The sequence below is a fragment of the Camelus ferus genome, chromosome 16 (assembly GCF_009834535.1).
Source record: "Camelus ferus isolate YT-003-E chromosome 16, BCGSAC_Cfer_1.0, whole genome shotgun sequence".
In the NCBI taxonomy this organism is placed as follows: domain Eukaryota; kingdom Metazoa; phylum Chordata; class Mammalia; order Artiodactyla; family Camelidae; genus Camelus; species Camelus ferus.
Window position 1 is genome coordinate 13,217,375 of NC_045711.1, and position 26,354 is coordinate 13,243,728.

General features: G+C 54.1%; 1 protein-coding gene across 2 annotated transcripts in view; it reads left to right on the forward strand.

Moving 5' to 3' along the window:
- The window catches only part of NTN1 (netrin 1), a 178,479-nt gene that overhangs the window by 107,112 nt on the left and 45,013 nt on the right, over window positions 1-26,354 (forward strand). For both annotated transcript variants that reach the window (XM_032498787.1, XM_032498786.1), the window contains exons 3-5: window positions 8,452-8,640; window positions 19,792-19,941; window positions 23,145-23,198. In XM_032498787.1, coding sequence (XP_032354678.1) covers window positions 8,452-8,640; window positions 19,792-19,941; window positions 23,145-23,198 — 393 coding nt within the window. The remainder of the gene's footprint in view (window positions 1-8,451; window positions 8,641-19,791; window positions 19,942-23,144; window positions 23,199-26,354) is intronic.

Here is a 26,354-nt window from a genome sequence, read left to right on the forward strand (position 1 = left end):
CCCGGCCTTTCCCAAGCCCCACAGGTGTGAAGAGCTTGTTACCCTGGTGTTTGTTCAGCCCTGTTAGCGGCCTGAAGGGCTGTTGACAGGGCCCCTTTGTGTGTGCACTCTCTAAAGCTCTCTAAGCCCTCAACAAACACAGGCCACTTCTCTCCTGGGACTTTATCAGAAACCGTCTGAAGCCCGCCTTGGCCGCCTTGGCCGCTGGGAAGGCCAGCCTCCTGGACAGAGTTCGGGGACTGGGTTTTGAAAGCATTTCTCAGGTTTTTTTGTTTTTTTGTTTTTTTTTTCATTTTTCCTATCACCTTAATCTGTCTCTTGTGCATTCTGTTTCTGATACCAGAGATCAAGCACAGGTCTGGGGCAGGGGGCAGAGATTTTGTTTTCAAGTTTTAAAAAAAATGTGGCTTTGCAGGCCTTCTGTCTCCTGAGAGGAAGCGCTGGCAGAGAGACCTGGAGAGAGGTCAGTGGGCTACTCCCTGTGAGAACTTGACTTTAGGAGGTTCTCGGGCCCAGCGGAGAAGTTCCTGTTGCTAACTGCCCTCCTGGAAATCCTTTCACCAGGGTCTCCCCATTGACCCCCACCACCCACCCAACCCGTGTGCCCCAAAGTGGACTAACTTCTCCCTCAGAATAGTTTCCTCTGCCCAGTACCCTGGAGAGTAGTCCTTCTGGATCAGGTGGTCACCAGTCCTGTCAGCTACTCCCCCTGCTGAGGCTGCTCCCCGGTTGTAGGCCCGCATCACTTCCACCTTGAGCTTGTGGAAGTCTGTAAGATGGCCCCTCAGGGCCGTGGTACCATCATGCCCCATCTCTGATCTACCTACAGGCTGGGAGTGGTCTTACTGCTCTTCCTGCCACCCTGCTCCTTGCCCAACTCAGTTCCACCCCTGTGGCTTGTTCACAGCTGGAGCACACCCCTCCTGAATTCCCGAAAGCTTCCCTGCCGACTGGAATCTGTCCCTTACCTCCAGAAGTTTGGTGTTGCACAGCCATAGACTTTCAGGGCTAGGAAGGAAGTCAGATCATCAGACCCAGTGTCCTCATTTTCCCAATGAAATCATGGAGGCTCAGAGAGGCCAAGTGGGCTTTCCAGGGGCGCACACCAGGACTAGCGCCTAGGTCCCAGGTTTCCCGGATCAGGTCCAGTTCTCTTGCCTTTCATCCTTGCAGCCTTGTGATGTTGTATCGGCTGTGTGCTGTTTGAGTGAGCTTAATCATAACTATGCTCTCACATGAGCCCCTAGAGCCTTGCCTTCAGACATCTTTTTTCTCCTCCGTGCGTTCTGGACCAGCGGCCCTCACAGTGTGGTCCTGGGGTGGGCAGCATCCGTCAGCGTCACCTGGGAACTTGTTAGTAGTGCACATTCTCCTGCGCCACCTACAGCCCGCTGAGTCAGAAGCCCCTGGGCACGGGGCTGGCTCAGCTGCCTGTGTTTTGGCAGGCAGTCCCAGTAATTCTAGGCACCCACGTTTGAGAGCCATCCCATGTTGGGTTCTTGGGAGGGGATTAGTGGCTTCTTGAAGTGGCTTCTTGAATTGAAAACCAGAACTCGAGAGAAGGAAGAGGAGGTCATAGTCTTGAAAGAGCGAAACGCAGCAGGATCAACCCTACGATAGCTGTGCTTCTCGACTCACAGGCTGGCACGTCGAAGGGGCTCTGTTAATATCTGTTGAATGAAGAAATGAACAAGCAATCATGCAGATGCATGCAGGGTTGTGGGTGTCATTGGTGGCCCCGTCTCATGTCTTGAGGGGCCACGTCTTCCCTCACATGTTCTCTGGGAGTCCCCTGGAGTCCCGCAGAGCATCCTCATTTTACCCGGGCACTGTCTCGCCCAGCATGGACTGTTGACTTTACTTCCAGACAAGCGAGTTGTCCAGTCCTCCTGGCCATTTCTAGGGTGCTTTCCAACAGTGTTTCAGTTTGAAATCAGCCAAGACATGCCGAAAATGATTGCAAGCCCTCAAGCCTTGACTGGAACCAAACGGCTCCTGTGAGATGCTTCTAGTCTCTTACCAGCTGTCCAGTCTCTTTGGCACACCCCGGCTGGTCACTGCTGCATTGTATTGGCCAGCTGATGTCTCCGGTGACAAGCTTTCAGCCTTGTGTTCAGGGGGAAGGGGTAGTCCTTGGAGTGAGGTGACAGTGACAGCAACATTAACCAGACTTTTTCATGCTGGGTACCTCTGAAGACTCTGCGAGGGCAGGGACCCGCTCTGTCCTGCTCACTGTTCTATCCCAGCGCCTGGCATTGTGCTTGGAACGTAGTAGGTGCTTAGTAAATATCAGGTGAGTGAATAAATAAATTCGCCAGCTACCACATTTACCTTTAGTAAAATGAAAGCTACAGTCTGGGATTTGTTTTGCAGATTTATCTACATGAGCAATCATTTCTCTTATGCCCAGCTCACCTGTAGACATGAAAGGGTTCAGGGCCCCAGAAATGCTTGGGCCGGTCCTGCCTCAGCCCCTTTTCCAAAAAGAGCCATTTGAGAGCCCAGCTCAGGGTCCCCAGGTGCTGGCAGAAGCCAGGTGTATGGGGAGCGGTGACTGCCCAGCCTGGTCATCTCAGGAGAGGCTGAAAACTGGGCTCAGAGACGACACCACTGAGGGCAGAATACTCAACATTTACAAACAAAGGTCAAAGAATTTCTAAATAAACAGTATACCAAGGAGAGTAACAAAATAATAAATAAAAGGAAATACAAACTATGCCAAACTCTTAAAAATAACTCTCAAATATTTTTGTTATTCTGAACCAATCGTTTAAGAGGTTTCTCCTGAAACCAGATCTCTCCCCATTCCTCCATCACAGATGCCCTGCCATGAACTCTCCCCTTTACCAGGCAGCCGAGGGCTAGGGACATGCATACAGAGCCCAGGAGGGAGCATATGTGGGCCAGTTATTTGGGGCAGTGCAGCTGCAGATACAGAGGACCAGAGTTCCCTGCTGTGCTGCAGAACAGACCTGGGCAACCTGGAAGGGAAGGAGAATGTTAGGAGTAATTCTGTGTGTGGGGACGGTGGGGAGGGCACCGCGTCAAGCCTGGAGCTCTGAGGAAGCCCATCGCTGAAGGACTGTCCTGGTCCATGAGCACCCCCCCCCCCAAATCACATGACATCTAGGGGAGCCAAAGCCCGAGTCTCTGAGAGACAGGGCCTGGATACGGCTTAACAAAGTCTGCTAGATTCTTTCTGGGCCTAGGAGAGCCCTGGTGGGATTGGGGGTCAGCACATCAGGTCTTTTGTGAGAGGGTCGACGTCTGTGTCTGGACAGCTTATCAAACCAACAGATGTGGATTCAGTCACCATTGTGTGCAAGAATTTACTCGAGGTCCTGGGAGGAGTCCAAGGCATCCTAGATGTGGGCTCTTCTTAAAGCACTGCAGTCCACACGAGCAGACAGAAGCTAAATCAATGAGTTAAAGCAACAAGAGAACTTTAAAGTAGTGCAAAGCAACAAGAAAAGAAGGTCACAAACGCCACGAGGCTATGTCTTGGTGGAGGGTATCATCCAGGCGGACCGCTCAATCCTCCATCAGTCCTACTTTCCTACCTACCTAACCTAAACGCTCACTTGCGCATTCATCCACCCACCCACCCACTCACCCATGCACTTACCCCTTCATCCAGCCATCATTCATCCACCCACCCACCCACCCACTCATCCATCATCCATTTATCCATCTACTCACCCACCCATCTATCCACCCACCCATCTATCCACCCATCTATCCACCCACCCATCCATCCATCTCTCTTGCTTGCTCATTTTTGCTCCCTCTCTCTCATTTGTATAACAAAATGAGGTCTGCTCTGGGCTGGATGACATAAGGACAAACACTGTCCCTGTCCTCCAGGAACCAACACAGCTGAGCATGTGTCCTGCTTTATCTAAAAGTTTGCTGCCAAGAGCATACATTTGCCCCCTCCCTCTATGAGACTGGGAGCCCCTGGGTAGCTGAGAGGGCATTGTCCATCCCTGTCTCTCTGATGGCCTGTGGCACAGGGCCTGGCATGAAGCCAGAGCACCTAAATGTGTGTTGATTGAGCCGTTGGGGGTGGTGAGGGGTTGGACAATCTGTGTTGGTGGGAGAGGTTCGAAGAAGCTTAAGGAATGGTGGTAACAGGCATACGTTAAAAGAAGACTTAGAGGACCTTCAGATGGGCGAGGAAAATGGGCCCCCATCTCCTGAGCCCCTTTCCCTGTCAGGCTTCTGGTTGTGGGTCCGGGGGCTCTCTTCCTCCCACCTCCTGCCCTGTGTTATGCCCCTGGGTCTGAAATGCAGCCGCGTGTGATGTGTCCTTGGTGATCCCCGTGTGACCGCTGAAGAAAGGTGCAGAGCTTGGGGTCCAGAACAGACCAGCTCTCTCTGGGTGGCTGGGGGACCCCAGGACAGGATGCAGCCTGTGCCGGCTCCTCACACATCATGCTGCCCTCCGCCCTCCCTTCTCCCCTGGGCTGACCCCTCGGTTCTCACAAATCTGCCCTCTCCTTTCCGCCTTGAAATCTGATAATGAAACGAATACCCAATATTTTTGCCTCCAAGAGAGGCAGGAGATAAACAGGAAGGCATCGGGGATTAAGGTGTCTTTCCAAGGAAGGGGCTGGGGACAGCCTGGGAGCTGGGCGACGTCTCTGTTGGGGCCGAGCGATCCAGAGGTGAGCCCCTTCGCCCAGTGCATTTTTCCATTTGTGCAGAGAAAATAAAACAAAGAGAAAAGAAAACAAGCTGTAAAATGCTTTGCAGAAGCCTGAGCACGGGCAATCGCCACTGATGTCCCCTGACAGCTCCCAGAGGAGGGCGACAGGGCGGGGGGCGGGGAGCCCTGCCTTTTGATGTTCGGCCTCTGAGCTTTCTTTTGTGTGACCACTTGTTGGGGAAGAAGCTTTGTTGGTGTCAGGTGCCTATGGAAGGGAGACACCAGCCTAAGGTTCCCCTTGGGGTGGAGGTGGGGTGCTGAGCTCCTGGGACAGAATGGGGGGACAGCTGGAGCTGACTCTACAGAGGTGGACGCAGGCTTAGCATCCGCCTCCAAAAGGGACCAGAAGATGCTGCTGCTCCTGAAGCCTATCCCTTCCTGAGGAAGGGCACTCCACATCCTTCCAGATCCCTGTCCCTGGGCAGGGATGCCAGGCCCTCTGACTTCCGTGTTAGTAGGAACGGTGCAGATTCCAGGTGGTAGTCTAGTCCCAGCTGTTCCTTTCAGGGATGTGGCTCCTTTCCTCTGGGGCAGTGGGCCAGGAGCCAAATGGGCCCCATTTACTACTGGCTCCGTGGTCCTGGGCTGGTAAGTCACTTAACCCCTCGGAGCCACCCAGGGGTGAGTGACTCTGCAGTAACACCGAACTCGCGCATCATTCCCTGTGTTGGTGGGCAGGGCGTGGCTGCAGCTTCTTTCTTTGCACCTGGTTAAACTCTGCCCCAAGGGTCAGAGGTGATGAGGGACACTTGTAAGGCTCTCAGGAGTCATTCTCTGGCCTAATTGGGCTTCCAGATGCTTCTTCCAGACTTCAGGCTTGAGCTGAGGTCTTTTCTCTGGTACCGCACAGAGCACCTCCTCTAAAGCCCTCACCCATCTCTACTTGCAAACTGTGTGTGATTTATGGGGGACTCTAGGAAGAATATTTAAAGAAGCTTATCTTAACATCAGAGAGAAAAATTCAAGAGGCAACAATTTTTTTTAATCACAAAAGTAATATGTGAATAAGAAACTGGTAAAATATTTGTAGCTTGTGTGTAAAAAAGACAAATGGTTTTTAATCCACCGTACGTAGGAGAACTAGACAGTGTAAGAAAAAAAAAAAGCCCTACCTTATTTGCAAACTGGGCAAATGGCAGGAACAGGCAACGCACACACAAAGAAAGAAACCTAAATAGAAAAACAAATACGTGGAGAATGTCCACCCTCACTGGTAATCAAAGACATGCAAATTAAAATCGTGTGTGTATGTGTGTTTTCCAGACAAATTGGCAAAGGTTAAAAAAAAAAAGAATGCTGATACCAAATGCGTATTGTTATTCTTGTCAAGGGTGGGGCGAAATTGGATTTCTCACATCCTGCGGGGGTGGGGAGTGTAAACCAGGACAGCCTTTCTTGAGGGCAGTTTGGCAATTGGGATCCCAAGTTAAAAACACCACAGTTTAACCTAATGAGTCTGCCTTGAGAAATTTACTGTACGCCAGTCATCAGAGCTGAGTGCAAATATGTGTGTTCAGAACTGGTGACCACTGCGTTGTTTGTAATAATGAAAAACTGGACACAAGTTCACCGCCCAACCCTGGGAGGCCCTGCTTTTAACTGCATCAGCTTCTGATTCCTACAAGCCCATTTCCTATATCCGCACTGTGGAGGACTTGATTACCTTTCAAAATTATGAAGAACATTACCTGGCATTAAAAATTGTTCATCATTATGAGGAAATAGGCTAGGAAGCAAGAGGTCCAAGGTTGAACCCCATCTGTAGGGAAGAATTAAATAGCCCCCCAGCTGAGCAAATGTGAATTAAAGCCTGCAAGGGAAGACCCAGTATTAACAGCAGTTGGTGGAAATGTGAGTGCAGTTTTTTTTTCCTTTCTGCTTTTGTTTTTCAAGTGTCTGGTATTACATGTGTATTTCTTTAGCAATTACATAAAATGCGATTTAAATTAAGCTTAACACAAAAGTGGGGGCAAACTGTGTTGGAGAGTGAGCAAGATTAGGCCAGATCGAGGCTGGAGTGATCCCGGAGTTAGAAGCCTCAAGAAGAAGCAGATAGTGTGAGGAGGGCTGTGTGGGGGCTGGGCTGATTCCCCGGGGAACCCAGAGGCCCCTCCCCACCCCTCACTGTGTGGAACCCAGGCTGGCAGGAGGTGCTCATGGGCCTGGAAATGACATGGAAACCAAGATGCAAAGGAGAAGGACGCAGGCAGATGAGGAGGGGGCTTGAGAGCAGAGGGTCCTAGGAGGCAAGGACCAGCATATGCAGAGCCACAGAGGGGCAGGGGAGGGGTCCTCACAGGTGGCAGGCTCTAGAAACTGCAAGAAGTTTGATACAGCTGAAGTGTAAGAGTGAGGGGTGGGGCGAGCAGAGCTGCAATGGGAGGGAGAGGCAGGACCAGTTTGTTCAGGGCCTGGGAGTCCGTGTTAAATGATGTAGATTTTATTCAGTGGGGAGCCACTGAAAGATTTTCAGTTAGTCCCAGACATCCTCAGATAGGTACTTAGAACTCCTGCCCTGGTTACCATGTTGAGAGCTTAGAGGGCTCAGCTCAGGCGACGGAAGGGCTGAGGCCTGACGGAGGGAGAGCAGTGAGTGGGTTTAGAGGAGGCGCTTCTGGGGCCAGGAGGAGACCCCAGAGCAGAAACTGAAAACATGGATTGGGAATCAGGAGCCCAGAGGTGGTCACTGCCATGGAGATGAACGAGGCCTGCCCGGAAGAGCATCCCAGCAGAGGGAAAAGGGTACTGAGTTGAAGGGGTACAGGCAGAGGCAGGCAGGACTGGGCCGGAGGCAGCCCAGGGAGAAGGGTGCTGGGGGCCTGTCCAGAGGACCCCGCGGCCAGGAGCGTGGACCCCCATGCCATGGGAAGTCGCCCAAGTTGATGGTGGGAGGGAAGATGGTGCAGCAGGGCCCTGAGTCCTCCGTGGTGGGAGGATTGGGAGAAGGAGAGTCCAGCCTGGTGGCGGGAGCTCATGGAAGTGAGGAGTGTGCGAAGGCAGAGGTGAGGCTGGGAGCAGATGCACGCGTCTCTCGGGCTGCTATGACAAAACACCCCTGGCCAGGGTGCTTAACTAACACGCCTTTATTTCTCACAATTCTGGAGGCTGGAGTCCAGATCAAGCTGTGGACAGGGTTGGTTTCTTCTGAGGCTTCTCTTCTTGGCGGGCAGATGGCCGCCTCCCTGTGTCCTTATAGTGTCTTTCCTCCCTGAATGTGCACTCCGCTGTCTCTCTATGTATTCAAATTGCCTCCTTATAAAAAGAGGACACGGGTCAGATTGGACTAGGACCCACCCTAATGTCCTGATTTTAATCTAGTCATTTCCTTAAAAACCCCATCTCCAAGGTAGGTCCTCTCCAAGGTATCTCCAACTATAGTCATACCCGGTGGTTCCGGTTAGGGCTTCAGCTTATGAATGGGGGGTCGCTGGGGGCACAGTTCAGCCCTTAACAAGCAGGATTTGGGCACAAGGAAGATGCCCAAGCTTCTGACGTGTGTGATGGGAAGGGGGAGGGGGGCGGGGAGTTTGAAGGAAATGAACCGTCTGCATTTGAGAGGGAAGTGGGCACCTGGCAACGGCTCCGGTACGCTCTGGTGGTCCATCCGTGCTGACGGATGCAAACGCGAGCCCAGGCAAAGCTGCGGGAGGGAAGACTGCCTGGCCGGCGGGCAGTGGGGGCGGGGGAGCTGGGGGGACGGGCCTCCCGCGCCCCTGCCTGACCCCTGTCCCTGCCTCCCGCAGCCTGTAACTGTAACCTGCACGCCCGGCGCTGCCGCTTCAACATGGAGCTCTACAAGCTGTCGGGGCGCAAGAGCGGGGGCGTCTGCCTCAACTGCCGCCACAACACGGCGGGCCGCCACTGCCACTACTGCAAGGAGGGCTACTACCGCGACCTGGGCAAGCCCATCACCCACCGCAAGGCCTGCAAAGGTAGGCGGGGCGGGGCCGCGCGCCGCCCCCTCCCTCTCGCCGCTCTCCCCTGTGCCCCAACTTCCTAGTCCCCACTCGAGATCATCGCACGCGCGCACGCACGCCTCCCGGGTATTTGGAGGTATAAGAGGGAACAAAGGGGCGGTGGAGAAATGGCTCCAGGAGAAGAAAGGAGGTGTGATCCCTGCGAGGGCGCAGGGCGCCCGCCCCGCCCCGCCCCCTCCGTCCGCACAGGTGTGCCGCATACCACAGGGCGGGGGTCAGGTTCACCGGGCTTACCGTCGGCACAAAGGGCTCTCTTTCACGAAACCACGCAGACGCATTTCTTTGGATGTGTGCGCACCCGCTCCCCCCTCCAGCCCCACCAACCCTCGCACAGATGCGCCTTCGCAGTGATGCTGGCATCTTCGGGGGCAGGGGCTCAGAAGGAACATTTAATCCACCTGCAAATAGTTTCACTTCTCAGGACAAAAAAATTAAACGAGGGGAGGGTCGTGGGTGGGGAGGGACGACTCTGTTTTCGTTCACTGAAGCAAGCATTAATGTTTTAACTTTATGCAGTTTGTTTTCTCCCAGTAACCAAAATGAGGCAATGGTCAGATGACTCAGAGCAGCTGATGAAATGCCAGGGGATTTAGTGATGTGGGGGGGGGGGGGAGAAGGGGCCCCCCCACCCCCACCCTACATTTGCTTTTGGGAATTCCAGGAACCAGGGCTCTCTGGGTCCAAATCTTGGGGCCTAGAGCCAGGGGTTGCTGTGAGCATGGCTTCCCGAGCAGCTGTTTATGTCTGAGGGCTCTTGGGCCACAAGCCAGCATCGATAGGGGCCTAACATGGGCCTGTAAAGACCCTGACATGGAAGAGACCCAAGCAATGGCAGACTTAGGCCCAGATGATGAGCTGCAGGAGAGAAGGCCACCCCTTAGCCTTGGATGAAGCCAAAGTATCATCTTCTTAACAGGAAATCCACCAGATGTTGGGCACTTGTGTGCAGGACCGATTACATAATTCATAGGCCCCAGTGCAAAATGAAAATACGAGGCTTCTTGTTCAGGAATTGCTAAGAATTTCAAAATAGCAATCAGAGCTTCAACCCAGCATGTGGCCTTCTGAGTGTGGGGCCTGTGAAGCCAGCCCTGCTTGTGCAGGACGCTTTTCTCCAAAAAACAGGTTCCCACTCTTTCTCCTTCAGGAGAAATCCCTTGGATTCCAAATCAGCAGCGATGAATAGGGTGGCTCCCAACATAGGAGCAAGCTTTCCTTCCAGATCCGTGGACTTAAGGCTGCCTCTGGTGGTTGCCGAGAGAAATTTAAGCATAAAGGTAGCGGGGCTGTTTCCACCTTAAAACAAACAACTGATCCAGGTGAGAAAACCCCAGGAGACTGATTGGCGACTGAGAAGGTGACCTGGGTGAAGGGACCCAAGAAACGTCTCCAGTGGCAGGAAGGCAAGGGCACCAGGGAAGGAGGGCTTTGGGTATTCAGAGAATATAGTTGGAAGGTAGCCAGTACCTTTGCCTGTGCCTACGTTTGTCCCTTTTCTTCAGAAGAAATTGAAGTCAGAGTCATGTAAACAACTGGTTGCACACAGATTTCTTAGGAATTTGGCCAAGAAATTTTAATCAACAGGGACCACTCAGGTGGGCAGCCCTGTGCCCGTGGAGAAGGTCTGGCTGGACTCTGCCTGAAGGGCAGTGGTCACTTCCTGCTGTGCCAGTTTCTGCTGTTGGAGCAGGAAAGGCATGTCCCCTGGGGAGTCAGGAATGAGCAGGCCCTTGGTCATCTTGTCATCTGCCTCCCTTCCCTTTCCTCTTTTGTTGTGGGGAGGGACAGGGCCTTTCACTGGTTGGAGTGAGATGTCACGAAGCCTCAGGGTCCCGGGAACCTGCAGATCATCCTCTGGGGCTCTGCCACTCTGGTTAAATGGTATGGAGATGCCGGCTCCCATCGCTGTTTTCCAGGAGGGACAGATGTAGGCAGACAAGGGTGTGGTCCTGTCTTACTTCAAATGCTGTGGCCAGCCCCCCAGCCCTGGACAGCAGCTGCTTTGGTGGGAACCCTGGGAGAAAAGCTCATGAAGAGGAGAAATACAAGGATGAAATCTGCTCAGAAGAACACCTGCTTAGCCTTCTGGGGAAACATGGCAGGAAAGTGTGGGACTCTCAGAGCCTCCTGATTGGTGAGGAAAGACAGTGTTTCAAGGATCCCGCCTCCTGATTGGTGAGGAAAAGCATTGCTAGAAGGGCCCTGCTTTGTGATTGGTGAGAAAAGACAATGTCTCAAAGATCGGCTCTCTAATTGGTGAGAAGAAGAATATGGCCTGAAAGGTCCTGCCATTTCATTGGTGAAGAAAGCCATCTCTTGAAAGTTCAACTCTTTCCCCTCAGCATTCCTATTCCTGGTGTCACCCCCTTAGGGGATGTGGGAAGTTTGAATCTGCAGTTGTCCCACAGAACACTTCCCATCAAAGGAAGACCATGACGGGAACCGTTCTGTGAGAGTTCAGATGCCAGCAAGGGGATGTGTACCTTTGAGATCTTCAGACAGGGGTCTCTCCATCACCACCCCTTCCTCCCCTTCCCGCCACCTGCCCACAGAGTCCGCTGTCTTGTCTCCCTAGGGCCGGATGGTTTAAGGAAGTGGTTCCTTTTGTGGAAGCGTTTGGTCCCAGCATCTTGATCTCTTATGGTTTGCTCTCAGGGGCTTCCAAAATTGTGTAGGTGAGGAAGCACCCCCGCCATCGAGCCCTCAGATGAAGGCTACCCTGCTTTGCTCTGTTTCAGATGCACTTAATGGGGAACTGGGAGTGCCTCTTGCCTCAAGTTGGCCATTGACCTGAGAGTGCTTGGAAATAGCCATGGGGCCTCTTTACCCCCTGGCTTCCTGGGGCCTGGGAGGAGCCCCAGGCTGGGGTGCTGAGGCCACCCATACACTGCTGGTGATTGGCTGACTCCCGATCTTGTTCAGTTGAGAGCAGGGGTGGACCCAGACAAGAACAGCTTGGAGCAAGGGCATTCCATCCCAAACATCATCATGCCGTCCCCCCATTTGGGAAGTTTCATAGCAACACATTTGCTGGGTTCTTTCTCCCCTCCCCTAGTGTAGAACCAGACTGGGGCTGGCAGGGCTGGTGCGTACAAAGGACCGTAATCAACATGCCCAGGGAACAGGCGGCTGCACTCTCCGGCTATTCAGCGCGATTTCACAGCACTGGGAAGGCCTCATTATGGTGCGGACCGTTGTCCTATACAAAGTCAGACTAGATGAATTTCCCCCTTTCTCCGCAGAATGGTGTGTGAATGATACTCGTCTTGGAATCTGTCGAAAGATAGGCGGTTTTGTTTACCATTTGTCTTCTTTATGGACTCGGGGGCTCTTTCTCTTTAGAGCTGTCAGAAGAAGACGTTACCATTTAACCATTTAAGCCATGCCTCCATTTAAACGATATTAATTTATCATCTCCCCAAACCATCTGTGATGGATAAAGACATTCCAGGAGTCTCCCGTGAACCGAATTGTGATGAGAACGAAGACATGACCCACCGCAGCTAGTATCCCCGCTCATCTCACCGAGCGGCTGGTTTCTTTCACTTGTTGCCCTGCCCCCTTCACGGCCACAGTCACCATGGCTGAACGCAGGCCACTAGGAAGGTGCCCGCGTCCTCAGAAGATGCCGGTGGCCACGGGCAGAAGCCTGCAGTGGTCCTCACTGTCTTCTCCAGGGCGTGCTTGCTGCCCCATCCTCTCCCTGTTTCTTCCAACAGCTCTGCCGAGGGTTGGGAAGGAGGTGAACATCTTGCCACCCCTACACCTCGCTGGGGTCCCTGACCACTCTGTGTGTAGCCAAGGCTGAGAACCCCGGACAGGGGTAGAATAAGACATGGCATGGTGACTTGCTCTTGTGTTGAAAAAGGGAATACTCACAGGTGGCCTAGGATTTATTCTTTAGAGGGGAGAGACTTCTTATCAATAATTTTTGATGTTTTAATGGCTCTTTCAATGAAAACTGAGTGGAGGGGAGAGTGTGTTTAAAACTGTAAAAGTTTAAATCTTACTGGTAAGGCTGGGAGCCTCGTGGTACTGAAGTGCCAGTGTCCAGATGAAGGCTGGGATGGGACAGTCATCACTGCTAGAGTGTGTGTGTGTGTGTGTGTGTGTGTGTGTGTGTGTGTGTGTGTATGTGTGTGTGTCTAGGTCTGGCCATTTGAGGGTTTAGTCACAGCACAGCTAGGAATCTGGGGCCCCTGCCCCTTCCTGACCCTAAGGCAGTGTCCTTGCAGCCTATGAAAGCCTAAAATTAGCCTCAGAGATGCCCTTTTGTTTTGTGGGTTCCTCATCACATTTTTTTTTTCCCTGTCATCATCTTGGGGAGGGGGGTGCTTACCGGGAAAAGGGTTGGTTATCTTGGGCAGGAAGGAACTCAGAGGCTGGAGCAGCTCCCAGCTTAGAAGGGAGAGACCACAACCCAGGGAGTCCAATCAAGGCCAGCACCCACTGGGAGAGAGACGGTCAGAGGAGAGAAACCCCACATGGAAGAGCTCAGCTCCAGCTGTGGCCTGTGTTGGTGCAGCCTTCCCAGTTCCCTGCGGAACGTGGGGGTCAGAATCCTGATCTCCAGATTTGCTCCAGGCTAAAAGCTCAGAGAATGTCCTGCAAGTCACAGACCTCCCTGGATCCCAGTCTCCTCATCTATGAAATCGTATTCAGATTTCTGGTCTCTGAGTCCTTTCCAGCTTTGACATTCCACACTCCACTGCTCTTTTTAAAAAGTCATAGGGGAAAAAAAAAAAAACCCACAATGTATGGGTCTCTAATACAATAGGGCAGTGTCTTCTATCAGTGAAGTTTGTGACCCAGGAACTAGGAAAAGCTGGCAGAGTCAGGAAATCATGTGGAGGTGGTTTTGTCCCAAGATCTTGACAGATGAAGAGAGTTGACTGTCCTGTGACTTGGCTCCCGCGGTGCCCTGCTCTGAACCAGGATCTTTCTGGCCCAGCCCCCTATCTCATTCCCCTGGGCACCCCCGGTCAGTTTCTTCACCTCCCTAGATGTCAGTCCCCTCGCCTCTGAAGCCCACTCTCATCCGATTCCGCACGGACGTTCTTGGAAGTTCCCCAGGGCTCCCTGGTCCCAGCAGAAAAGCCTCCTGATTTTTGTGCTCCCCCAGTTAACAGGGGTGTCTTACTAGGCAAATAGCTTTTGCTACCAGGAGAGCAGCAGGTGGACCCCAGACCCAGGCTTGGGTTGAGGGGCTTTTAAAAGCATGGAACGTGGAGTTATTGAGACCAGGGTTCCAGTTCCACCCCCAAGGCAAGGTACTTACTCTTCAGTACCTCAGTTTTCCCATCTGAAAAGGGGGGTGATAATAGTCCCTCCTCCCTCCCAGGGTTCTGGTATAGATTAAACGAGAGGATATAGAGGAGGTCCCTGGCACAGGGCACACACGCCACACAGGTAAGCGGAGAAGAGCAGGAGGACCCGAGCCCGCGGCTGCTGCCAGCACGCGCATGCCCGGGGTCATCCCTTCTGGCTCCCCATGGCCTTCAGTGAGCACGGTGCACAGGAGAACCGGCCCCTCTCACTGGAGGGCTCAGCTGTAGTGTGGATTTTGAGGCCGATTCCCACAGCACTGGGTCGGGCCCCGGAGATTTGCCCTAATGCCGTTGCACATTCTTGATAAAGGATTTACGTGCTTTGGGAGCAAAAAATGACAAACAAGTGGGACCACAGAGATGACTGGCCAGCACCTGCTGGCGGAGACCCTGAGCGGAGAGGCGGGGACCGGCTGTGTGCATCCAGAGGTGGTTCTGAAAGTGCCACTGAGGAAGACCCACAGCCTCTGAGGGGCTCCTGATGGACCAGGGGCTGAAAGGCAGGTGGGAGGCCTTGGTTGGTCCTCACTGTCCATCACCCAGATGACCCAGCACCTCCCTCACTGCATTGTCCAGCCCCTGCCCACCTGCCCGGCTTGTGCATGCAGATAGCACACACGCGCACGTGCACACGCACACACACGCCCACACTCTGGGAACCATCTGTAGGACCTGTGCCTTTCGCCTTCGCTGTTAATCAGGTGCACGAAGGCTATAGTTAACTAGATCACAGAGGGTCAAATAACCCAGCCTGGGATTACGGGGCTCCCCCCTTTCCACTTCCTGCTGTCTGCACCTTGATCCGAAAGCAGCAGGGGAAAGGAGAGGTCGTGCAACTTGAAACATTTATACTTTTGTGCCTCTTTAGCAGCCGCTGGGAGGAAGAAAAGCAGAGCCGTGGAGGAGGTGGGACACAGACAGCTGAGATGCAGTTTGTGGTTTGTCTGTGGATTTAAGCTATCCTCGCTGCCTCGTTAGAGTGGAGAATTTAGGAGTGGGCAGTGTCCGTGGTCAAGGTCTCCAGTGATGGAGGATAGGAGGGACTCCTACTTGCCCCTCCTGCTTTCCTCCAGATCCACAGGGTGCACGAAGTGATCTCTTCTCCCTGGAGAAGGTGGCCGATTGACCCTGGGTTTGAGCGCTGATTCAGTGTTTAGGGTGCACCTGCTCCCTGCGGGAACTGGGGTTGCAGTGGTGACCAGGACAGATGTGGTCCCCCAGAGCTTGTGTTCTGGAGGGAGGTTAATGATAAACAAAGAGGAAAAAGTAAGCAGAAGATCATGACAGATTGTGGGGAGTTACATGGAGTAAATAAACAGGATAGAAAGAGTGGGTGTAACTGGTGGGGAGGCAGGGGAGCCACTCTCCGAGGCGGCCAGGGAGGACCTCTCTGAGGACGGGATGGACCTTTGAGATGAGACCTGGGGTGTGAGCAGCAAAGAGCCATGGGGGAGCTGAGGGAGGAGCAGTACCAGTGCTGGAAGCAGCAAAGGGCTGGTGGGCTCTCCATCAGAAGGGAGGGCAGAGTCGCTCTTGGGAGAACGGGGAGGAGGGGGCCCGCATTCCAAGCGCACCGGAGGGCTAGGGAGAGGAGATACTGGAGTGATGGCTTCCCTTACCTTGTAAGAAGCTCTGGCCACATATCTGACCATGGACTTGAATCCAGGACATGTAGAGGACTCTCAAAACTCAAGATTTAGACAACCAAACACTCAATTAGAAATGGGCAGAACATTTGAACAGATACTTAGCAAAGACACAGGGATGGCAAATAAATACCCAAACCATCATTAGTTCTTAGGGAAACGCCCATCAAAACCACAGCCAGATGCCACTACCCACCCATTATGGCACGGAAAATAAAAGGCACTGGAGAGGGTGTGTAGTAGCTGGAACTCTCATACATGGCTAGGGAGTTCAGAATGGCCCAGCCGCTCTGGAACACAGTTTGGCAGTTTCTTATAAAGTTAAGTATAGACCTGCCATCATAGCCAGCAATCCCTCCCCCAGGTATTTATCCCAGAGAAATGAAATCCATGTTCACACCAAAAACCTTAGCCTGCTGAGCTGGAAGCCACTGTAGTGTGAGTGTAGACTTCTGTCCTTAGAGATGAGCCACCTGAGGCTCAGAGAGAGCAAGGCACTAATCCAGGGTCACACAGCACTACTGGCAGGGCAGGGTCAGACCTGGGTCTCCTGATGCCCATTCCTGTGTCCTGAGCTGTCCATTCCCAGCTGATGACCCAGAGCAAGGACAGTCGGGGTTCTCCTCTGCACTGGGAGGCCCTCCAGCCCACGTGTTCGTGAGAAAGCTAATTTGGCCACCTTCTCAGGGCCCTGGGCCTCCGCCTGGTCTCGCCTTCCTCTTTATGGAAAAACCCTCCAGTAGATTGTTTGTCAGGACCAGGTGCTGCCTGCTGCGTGCAGACGGATGGGTGACCTGCCATGGAAGGGACTGACCTCTGAAAGGGGGCAGACTTCCAGGGAAACAAGAGTCACCGAACCGGCTTCCTGTGGCAGAAGGCGTTCTGACCCAGACCTTGTTCTCAGAAGAATCAAGGAGGCTCTTGCTTTGTCCCCTTCTCCAGACCGCCCGCCAAGTAAAAGCCCTCGGCTTGCCTCCCATCCACATGCTCCCAGCTCAGCCCAAACCACACCCCCCACTCCCCTGCCCACTGTGTGCACGCATGTGCGTGTTAGTAGGGATCTGTGTGCGTTTCTGTGTGCTGGGTGTGTTTCAGAGTTGTGAGGCGACAGCGGGATCCCTTTGGCTTTCTCTCCTGAAGGACCAGGGCCCGAGGCCTCCTCTGTAACTGTCGGGCGGCACAGACTCCCTTCCTGCGACACTGCCAGCCAGGTTTTCTTGTCCAAGGCCATTGAGGACCCGTTGTGGGCTGTTGTCATCCATCAGTTTCCCCCATGCCTTGAAGCTCACCCTCCTTTGCACAGAGGGTATCATGGGCTTTCCGTACTCATGGGCTTTTGGGAAAAATCCTTACTTTGGGGCCATTTTACTCAGAATTGAGAATGAGTGAGAGCAGGGCAAGTCTCTTTGTGAAGGACTGCATTCGGCTGCACATAAGAGAAATTCCACCTGGCCTTGGCTTCAACAGGTGAATGTGTACTTCTCCTTGCATTCCAGGGAGGGTGAGGGCCCTCGGTAATGCCTGCAGAGAACAGGCCATTCCAGCCCCCGGCACGGCTGTCCCTTCCTGCAGTTTTCTTGTCCAGTCCGGGCTCTGCTCTGTACGGTCATGCTAACCTCCAGGCTGGGGTGAGGACCAGAGGGGACGATGTATGAGAGTGTGGATGTGCAAAGGTGCTCACAGGTGCCCGGGTGGTGGTGCTGTGCTGCAGGCGTGCTCCACCTCTGGGGATGGTCCCACCGCCCTGGAGGTGACCGGAGCAGCCTCCTGAGGCCCCCTGCCCTCTGGGACCCTGATGGCTTATCTTCCTGAAACAGTGGTTCGTGTGGAAGCACAGTCAGCCTGCTGCCTCTGTAGAGATCAGGTGAAAGGGCCAGTTGGTTAGAGTCTTCACAGAATCTGGGGAGAAGGATTTGAAACCATGTAGCAAAGCAGCCTCTCCTTTAATCACAGGATATGTCTGCTCCATGAAGGAGACATGCTGCCCGGCCATCACCAAGAATGGCCCTCCGCTCTGCCGACCTCAGCTGGCACCCAGCTCCTTCCCGGGAGCGCGCCAGCCCGGGCCACGGAGGGGTCTCCAGCTTTGAGGGGCTGCCCGTGTGGGTGATGCTCACTGCTCCCCCCAGATTCTTCTCTGGGCTGGCTCCTGCCTCGGTAAAGATGACCGGGCCTGTGGGTAACTTGGCTCTGACCCTCCAGTGACCAAGCAACCTTCGGTGACCTTCCAGCCAAGTCCAAGGCCCAGAAGTTACTGGCACACAGCTGTGTTCCATCAGCACGGAGGGGAGGACGTCTTGGCATGGATTTTAGGATTACCAGCAGGCTTGCAAAGCAGGCCAAGGGAGGTCAGCTGGCAGGAGCCTCGGGAGTCCACATCCGCCTGGTGCCTTCGCCCGCGTCAGGGGCTCGGGACACCGGGGTCCGGCGCTTTGGCCCTCTGCTTTCATGAGGCCAGCTCAGAGATGCTGTCCGTATCTCATCACCCTTCCCATCACAGGGACAGAGCCAAGAGGTCAGAGGGAAAGGTCGTCGGTCATCTCCAACCATCCCCTCCTCACCTCATCATCCACAACGAGCATCAGGACTGAGTAAGAAAAAGAAGAAAAACAGCAAATGAACTTGAATTTGTAGATTGAAGACAAGTTTCTAACAAAAGGATCCACTGCTCTTTACCGGGGCAAGATTGGGACAGCTTCTCATCCTCCCCCAGGCCTGTGTCCCCCACCCCTCTAACCTGATGCGGAGCCCCGTGGCCAGGACCCCCCACTCCCAGAGTTTCCGGAAGCTCTCACAAGTCCGGACGCAACTTTGACAAACAATTCCTCACATTCCTCTCCTTTCTGTCCTCCTCCCTCCCTCTGCCTGGTTCTCTTCACTGCCCCTGGGCCGAGGTGGCTGGCAGAGGCCGCATCTTCACCCGCAGCCTGGTGCCCCCGTGCTGAGCCGTGCTGGCTGGGGAGGCGTTAATCTGGCGCTTCGGGGAGCTCTGTGCTCAATTCTTTTCTTGAGTATTTTTTCCCCGCTTGGAATAGAAACACAGAGAGGCTCGGCACCAAGTGACATTGCCGCAGGTGGCCCTCCTGCGGATGACTCTGCACCCTCTCCAGGCTTCCCTGGGGAGGGGGAGGGGGAGTGAGGGGGGATGGCCCCAGGGGAAGGGGGACAGGCAGAAGGATGGCCTCCTTCATCCTGCCTCCCATTCCCCACCTGCACTCTTGAGTCTACTGCCTAGGTCCACGGAGACAGGTGACCTGTATCTGCAGGTCCAGGGGGGCAGGTGGCCTGTATCTGCGTGTACTGCAGCTCTCACTGAAGTATCGGGGAGTTGGCCGGCATTTTGGTCCTCCTGGGTTGCTATAGCAAAACACCAGAGACTGGAAGGCTCAGACAGCAGGCATTTCTCACAGTTCCAGAGGCGGAGGAGTCCAGGATCACGGTGCCTGCGGACTTAGTGTCTGGTGGAGATTGCTGCCTGGTTTGCAGACAGCTGCCTTCTTGCTGTGGCTTGCGGAGAGTGCTCTTTCTCCCTTCCTCTTTGCATAGGGGCACTCCCAGCTTGGCCATTCCCTTCCTGCAAGGCCCCGGGGGGTTGCTTCACCTCCCTGCGTCTCAGACTGCCTGGCTGCAAAGCAGGGCGGGTGGACAGAGCAGCCTGGGAGCAGCAGCCTGGGAGGGGTCACACCTCCTTGGTGACTCCCTCTGACCTGGCAAACCCCAGGGCTCCATCAGGCCCCAAACCCCAAACACCCAGAGGGTCACAAGGAAGCCTGGGGGCCAGGAGCTGGCTGCGGGCAGAGGAGCAAGAAGGTACAAACTAGCCTGTCAAGGGCGGGTGTACCCCCACTTCTGACTCCTGCACTCGTGGGCTGTGTAGGCTTCCTCCTGGGGGGTTTCGGAAGGGCTCCCCCACTTCTCTCTCCTGCTGCCCAAACAGTCCATTCAAGCTGTCCCTTCTGATTTTCATTCCCTATTTCCAGGTAGGCATGTGGTCAGTCATCAGACCTTCTGGAACGTGTGTGGGCTTGGCCCCCCAGCCCTGCTCTTCCCCTGGGGCGGGGTCTTCTGGGTGGGGAGAGGGTGTGCTCTGGCCGCTTCCACCCTCTGACCCCCCTGTTGTATGTTCTCCACAGCCTGCGACTGTCACCCCGTGGGCGCCGCTGGCAAGACCTGCAACCAAACCACGGGCCAGTGTCCCTGCAAGGACGGTGTGACCGGCATCACCTGCAACCGCTGTGCCAAGGGCTACCAGCAGAGCCGCTCCCCCATCGCCCCCTGCATAAGTATGCGAGAGCGCCCTCTTTCTCGGGGCTGGGCTTGGGCATGGAGTCGGGGGTGGGAGGCGACCCTTTCGGGAGGCTGGTCGCTGATACCCAGTGGGAGTAGCACTCAGTGGATCTCTGCTCAGTGGGGCCCCATATGAGACCCGCACACCTGAGACCCTGAAGATGGAGTCTCCTGCTCTCGGGGGAAAGCAAGCCCCTCTCCTCAGTTCAGGTCCTGTTCCCATGTTCCACCTTGACCCTGGGCCGGCGGAGAGGAGGGGAGAGTCTGGACCAGGGGCTTCCATCGCTGCTGCAGGAATTCCAGGATGCACCTACCCCTGGCAGATTCAGAACAGAAATGACGGACACCACAAGGCCTTTGAGGGAAGCCAGGCAGGGACCCCATGCACGACATCCACAGCCCTTAAGAAGGATGGTGGCGCCCCTGAGGGCCCAGAGGCCCCGTCAGGCCAGCTGACAGCCCCTAAGTTGCTGGAACTTGGTGGGAGGGGTGAGCACGATGGCAAGGGTCGCTCAGGGGTTTAATACAACTGGTAGGATCGCACAGGTGCAGAGGCTCAGCCCTGGGTGGAAGTCAAGCCTGTTCGGGAGTTGGTCCCTGGCCCCGTTGATTCCTGGTACAGGGCTGACTTGCACCCAGAAGGGAGGATGGAAGAAGGAGCGAATCCCAGCCTACCAGGCCGACCCCAGGGGCCAAGGCTACCTCTCGAGAGCAGGGCTTAGCACAGTCTGCCCGGGGATTGGGCCTATGGCCTGTTTTTGTGTGACCTGGTGGTTTTTTAAAAACCTTTTTTAAAAGATTGAAACAAAAATTAAAAGACTAATAATTTATGACATGTGAAAATGATATGAAATGAAAAGTTCCGTGTCCATAAATAAAGTTTTGTGGGACACAGCCATGCCTGCTTGTTCTCGCTGCTGCCCTGGCAGAATCGAGTAGTTACAACACAGACCACATGAACTGCAGGGCCTGAAACGGCCACTCGCTGGCTCTTTGCAGGAGAAGTCGGCCGACCCCGGTTTTAGGCTTTTCGGCATCTCATTGTTCTGGGTGGGCACTGGCTTCTCTGGTCACGGATGAGGGACTTGGAACAACCTGAGGCAGAAGCAGGAGGCTGGGGGCCCCTCAGCCCTGCAGCAACTTGGGGTCCTTGGAGCAGCCCCCACAGACCTTGCAGGGAATCCCTCCACACTGGGTGGGAGCCTTAGGCCCTGCAGCCCTGGACCCGCCCCCGTTGGGTGTGGCCTCACGTTGACACTGGGCTGTGTGATTCCAGCAGCCCTTCTAACCAGTCCCTCCATCAGGCGGTGTTTCCGTGGTGGCAGGGGTTCAGTAACAGCGGATAACCCAAATCTGGGTCTTGGGAAATTGAGCATGTATCCCTCTGGGGAAGAGCAAGTTGAAATGATTTTAATGACGTCTAATTATCAGGGTCTCACAGCTTTCAAAAATCCTTCTTTTCCGTCCATCCAAAGAGCTGCAACGTGAACATTTTTAGAAAACTTTTAGGAACTCAGCACCGCCATCGGGGCTTCTGAAAACGAGTGGGAAACAGACGGGCTCTCCCTTTTAAAGGGAGTCAGGAGCTGTTGGGTTTCCCAGAAATGGCTGGAACCAGCATTTCAAATCCTCAAGGGGAAAGTCCTTGAAATGGAGCTGAGGTTTCAGAATCGGAGACAGAAGCCCTGGGAGACGGGCACTCTGGCTTTCCGACACGTTCTCCACCTTCCCTCTTCCCCTCGCGAAGGGCAGACTGGTGCTGGGAGCCAGCGTTCCTGCCAACAGCTTGAAGACCTGGGTCTCCATCCTGGGGTTTCTGAGACCTCTTCCTGCCGGCTCCTGACTAGAGACGCCCAGACAGTGCCTCGAACGCTTTGTTTCGTCGCAGCTCTGGGAGCCACGGGTCCCCCTGCTCACACGCCAGTGGGCCTCCATGGCTGTTGGCCCCAGCCCCATTCCTGGACTCGCAGGACTAGGCTGGGCCTTCTGAATGGTCCCTCTGGAATGTTCCTGCGGGGACCAGGTAGCTCACAAGGGATCAGAGTGGGCCTGGCATGAGGCCTGGCTTCTTAATGAGCTACTGTGACAGGGCACCTGTGGCTTGTTGTCACTGATAAAATCACCCAAGAGCAAGATCTGACCCCGAATTGAGGGCTGGGTCCTCTGCCCGTTCCTTCTGAAGGCTCAGAGGCTGGCTTCTGCAGGTGACCCTCAAGTTTGATCACAGGCCTGAGTATTCCATCTTGACCCACCAAGCCTTAGGTCCCAGCTGATCTAGAATCGGGGGTTCCAAGGGATGTCTTACCCCTAACAGATGGTGGCCAGAATCATTGGGTTCGTGGAGGCCTCTGTGACCCCCTGTTCACATGGTCACTCACCGGGGGAGGTGAGTCCCTGGCCCTCAGGGACTTTCGGTCCGTGATTGGCCCCATCTAGAAGGAGGAAGCCAGAGCCGTGAAGCCTGGGTCTTTCCCAGAGGCTGGCTGAACCTCCTCACCTTTTCTGAGCACAGGGTCAGAGCCAGGAGCTCGTAGGAACTGGTTACCATTCTTGGTAGAAGAGGGAGCCCTCATGGATATTGGTATCAGCTCTGGGGACCCCCTTGCTCCTCTCCAGATCGGCCTGTGGAACGATAAAAGCACATGCTTCTTTTCGGGCCCTTCGGTCTTCCGTATTGTCAGTCTGTTCTGCCTACCGAGAAAGTGCCTTCGCTCATGAGATGTGAGATGTGAGCCCATGGGAACCTGGGCTGGGGATGCAGACCCCTCTCTGCACCTGTGAGACACCTCCCAGCCCCCTCACATGCCACCCCTGCCATGGAACCCTTCCCTTCCAGTCAAGGTCAGACTGGGCCACGCAGTCCCACTGTGATAAGCAGGGGGCCCGGGGAGCTGCCTCTCTGCCCAGGGGCTTCATCAAGTCGATGACACTCAGACAGCAGAGTGGGCAAAGGTCCTGCCTTCTCACTCCCGTCCCTGCCAGGTGGAGAGACGGCTTCCAGAGGAGAACAGGCTGTATGCCCAGGCCCCCATGCCGACTTCCGCTCCTCCCTGACCGTCCTCTCCTGGGACCAAGGAGTGGGATGGGGAGGGAGGGCCCAGAAGGGTTGGGAGGAGTCTGTGCTGTGCTGTTCTTCTCTAAGGTCAAAAAGAATGTGTTCTTAACATTTCCTCTTCCTCCCATCCTGAACCTCACAAAGAGATCCCCGTGGCACCGCCAACCACTGCAGCCAGCAGCGTGGAGGAGCCCGAAGGTAGGCTTTTCCCCTTTGCTGCTTTTTCTTTGCCCTGGGGTGGCGCGGGAACGGGGGAGGGAAGGTTAAAGGGGCCAGACTCCTCTGAACCACCATTGGGGTGCTGGTCTGTGTGAGTGGTACCCCTGGGCTGGATTGAGGAGGATGGAGACATAGGCATTTTTTTTCTGCCACATCCCTTCCGAGAATAAAAGAGGGGGGTTTATTGGTGCCTAAGGCTAGCCTCTCTCCCAAGCCTGGGACCCTCCAGGTCACGCTCCTGCTGCTCAGCCAGTTGAGGGTGAGAAACTTCTTCCAGCCCAGTGCCATCCAAGCCAGGAGCCGGTAATTCCTTCCTGGGGCTGCAGAGAAGGAAGGAAATGGGTGGTGGGGATGAAAAAGGCATTCTTGAACACCGGGGTCCACAAACAGACCCCAGGGGGACCTGTGAACCCAGACAGGAAGAGGCTCACCCCTCCCCATCCCTCACCTCTCACTGAAATGGAGAACATTATAGAGGTGGGCCACCAACCACAGCGGGGTCAGCAGCACTGGTGATCTGCCAGTGGCAGAAATCACAGCCATTTTCACGTTAGCATTGGTGTAGATGTCATGAAATATTGTTTATGCTCGATATTGCTTCAAAAGGGTGGAAATTACCAGACCCACTGCTAGATCCTGATTTATAATCATTAATAAAGAAACACATACATTATGTAACTGTATAATAAATCTGGGTTTTTGAAAATACTGGGGTAAGTGTAGTTCAGTATTATTAGTTTCCTTTGTAGTCCTATGGATTTTATTTCTGCATTGAAAAATATGACTGTGAGAAGGGGCCCATGGACGTCGCCAGTCCTTGGTACAAGAAAGGTCACCCAGCCCTGGCTTTGGGCACAGAGAGGGCCTGGAGCCTGGCTGGAGGGGACACCAGGTGGAGAGCAGCCAGGCGTGTACCCAGCGCCCTGGGCCTGGGGTCATATGCGGCTTCTGTGTGCTGGTACTTGGAGTGGCAGTGAGAATGGTGGGGTTGGGGGCAGAAATAACGACAGTGGGGTCCCTCAGGGACATTGGTGTCAGCTCTGGGGCCCCCTTTCCTCCTGTCCAGATGGGCCTGTGGAGGGGGTTCTTGTGTACCCATGTGGTCACCTGAATAATTTAGAATAGACTGTTTAGTATTTTCGTGCACTGGGAACTTGAAGTTGCTTATGCACAGTTAATAAACAGCCCTCGAATAGGGAAGACAATTTCAGGGAGCACCGGAGGCCACACCAGAGAAAACCAACAATACTTTGGTCTTGGGTTGTTGGGTAGAGTCTTCAGTCCGTTTTGGTTGGGCCGCAGGGGACACTTACAGGAGAGAGAGCACTGGGAAGGGGTCAGAGGCAGCAGCATCATGGGTGAAGAAGGTCTTTCTGTAAAAACACAGTTCAAAGGAACATCCCCAGTTAGTTCAGTTCTCGGGTAGAGCAATTTTGAAGCGACAAGACACTTCCATTAAATGGAGTCTCGATTCCTGTTTCCTTGTTGTGCAGAGATGCATCAGAACTTACCAGAACAAGCTCTTCAGGCAGGCTGATTACGCAGCTCATCCACGGTCAAGGCAGAGTTTCACGATCTCTCGTCTCCCCTTTTTCTGGTCCTTTCAAACTTGACTTTAGGTTTCTCCCAGTGGTTTTTGACTTTTTCTTTCCAAATTAGAAATAGGCAAATGGGGAAAAAAAAATAGAGCAGAAGAAAAAAACAGCTCATGAGTTTTCTGTACGGGCCACAAGAAGCTGACATAAAGTGCAGTGATCTCCGCTCAAGCAGGCAGAAGATTCCTGGGCAACTAATGAACGCTTGTAGCGTCTTCCTTTGGAAAGTCTACCAATTCTTAGTTAACTCTTCTGACTCTTTTGGATTTTGTTCCTTTTTATTTCCTTTCTTCTGAACCTTTAAAAACAGCATTTAAATGGAAGCAGACAGTAAATGAACACCCTTATAAAGCGCTTTCTTCACAGAGGGGCTAAGTGAGCAGGTGTGATGCTGGTTGGGATGCTGTATCCTTGGCCAGACCCTTTGTGACCTTCCCTGGGTCTCTGGATGTCCAGGATCTCTGATGCTCTCTGCGGAGAACTTGGGCTGTGCCCAGATAGTGAGTGCTGGACCCAGGGGCTGCCACCACAAAGACGCCCTGACTGCCTCGTCTCAGCAGGAGGGATGTTGTGGGCAGGAGGCCAGGGGCCCCCCTGGGAAGTGGGGCCTGGGAGCTCAGTACTTCCAAGCTTGTCGATTCTTGCAGTGTTTGAATAGGGAAGGCCTCTGTGCCGGGCTGCCTGAGAATAGCTTGTTTACTTTTGCCTGTGGAACGGAGGAGAATTAATAAATGGAGAATTTGTCCTGAAAGCTGATGGACGTAACCTCACCCTGAACCCACCCCCTTGAAGGGCCAGCTCAATCCAGGAATGCTGTCCACCTGCTCGCTCAGCTGGCTGGTACCCGTCTTGGGACAGGGAGGCAAGGAACGCTGTCAGGCCCGTGGGTGGTCTAGGGCTGAGGGGCCCAGAAGGCAATGGGCCGGGAAGGAGACACCTGGTAGAGGAAAGATGGCCATGTCCCAGGTTTCAGTTGAGTCCCCGGGACATGCCCCACCAAGTGTGGGTCCTTGGCTTCACGCAGGAAAGAATTCAAGAGTGAGCCACCATTGAGTAAAGGTAGATTTATTCAGAGAGATACATATGCCATAGACAAGAGTGTGGGCTGTTTCAGAAGGCAAGGGAAAGGCCAGGAGGTGTGGGGGCTGGATACTCAGTTTAAAGTAAAAGTAGATACACTCTCCACAGACAGAGGGCGGTCCGTCTCAGAAGAGAGAGCGGCTATAGGTATGGGGGTTATTAGTTTTTAATGGGCTCGGGAGCTTCATATGCTAAGTGGGAGGATCATTCCAACTGCTTTTGGGGAAAGGGTGGGGATTCCCAGGAGTTGGGCCACTGCCCACTTTTTGACCTTTTGTGGTTAACCTCTGAACTGTCATGGTGCCTGTGGGAGTGCCATTTACCATGTTAGTATATTACAATGAGTGGATAATGAGGTTCAAGGTCTGCTGGGAATGGAATCTACTGCCACTTAGTGTTAACTGCTGTATCATTCCTTGAATGGCTGTGCCCTGCCCTCTTCCTTCCTGTCTCACACCCA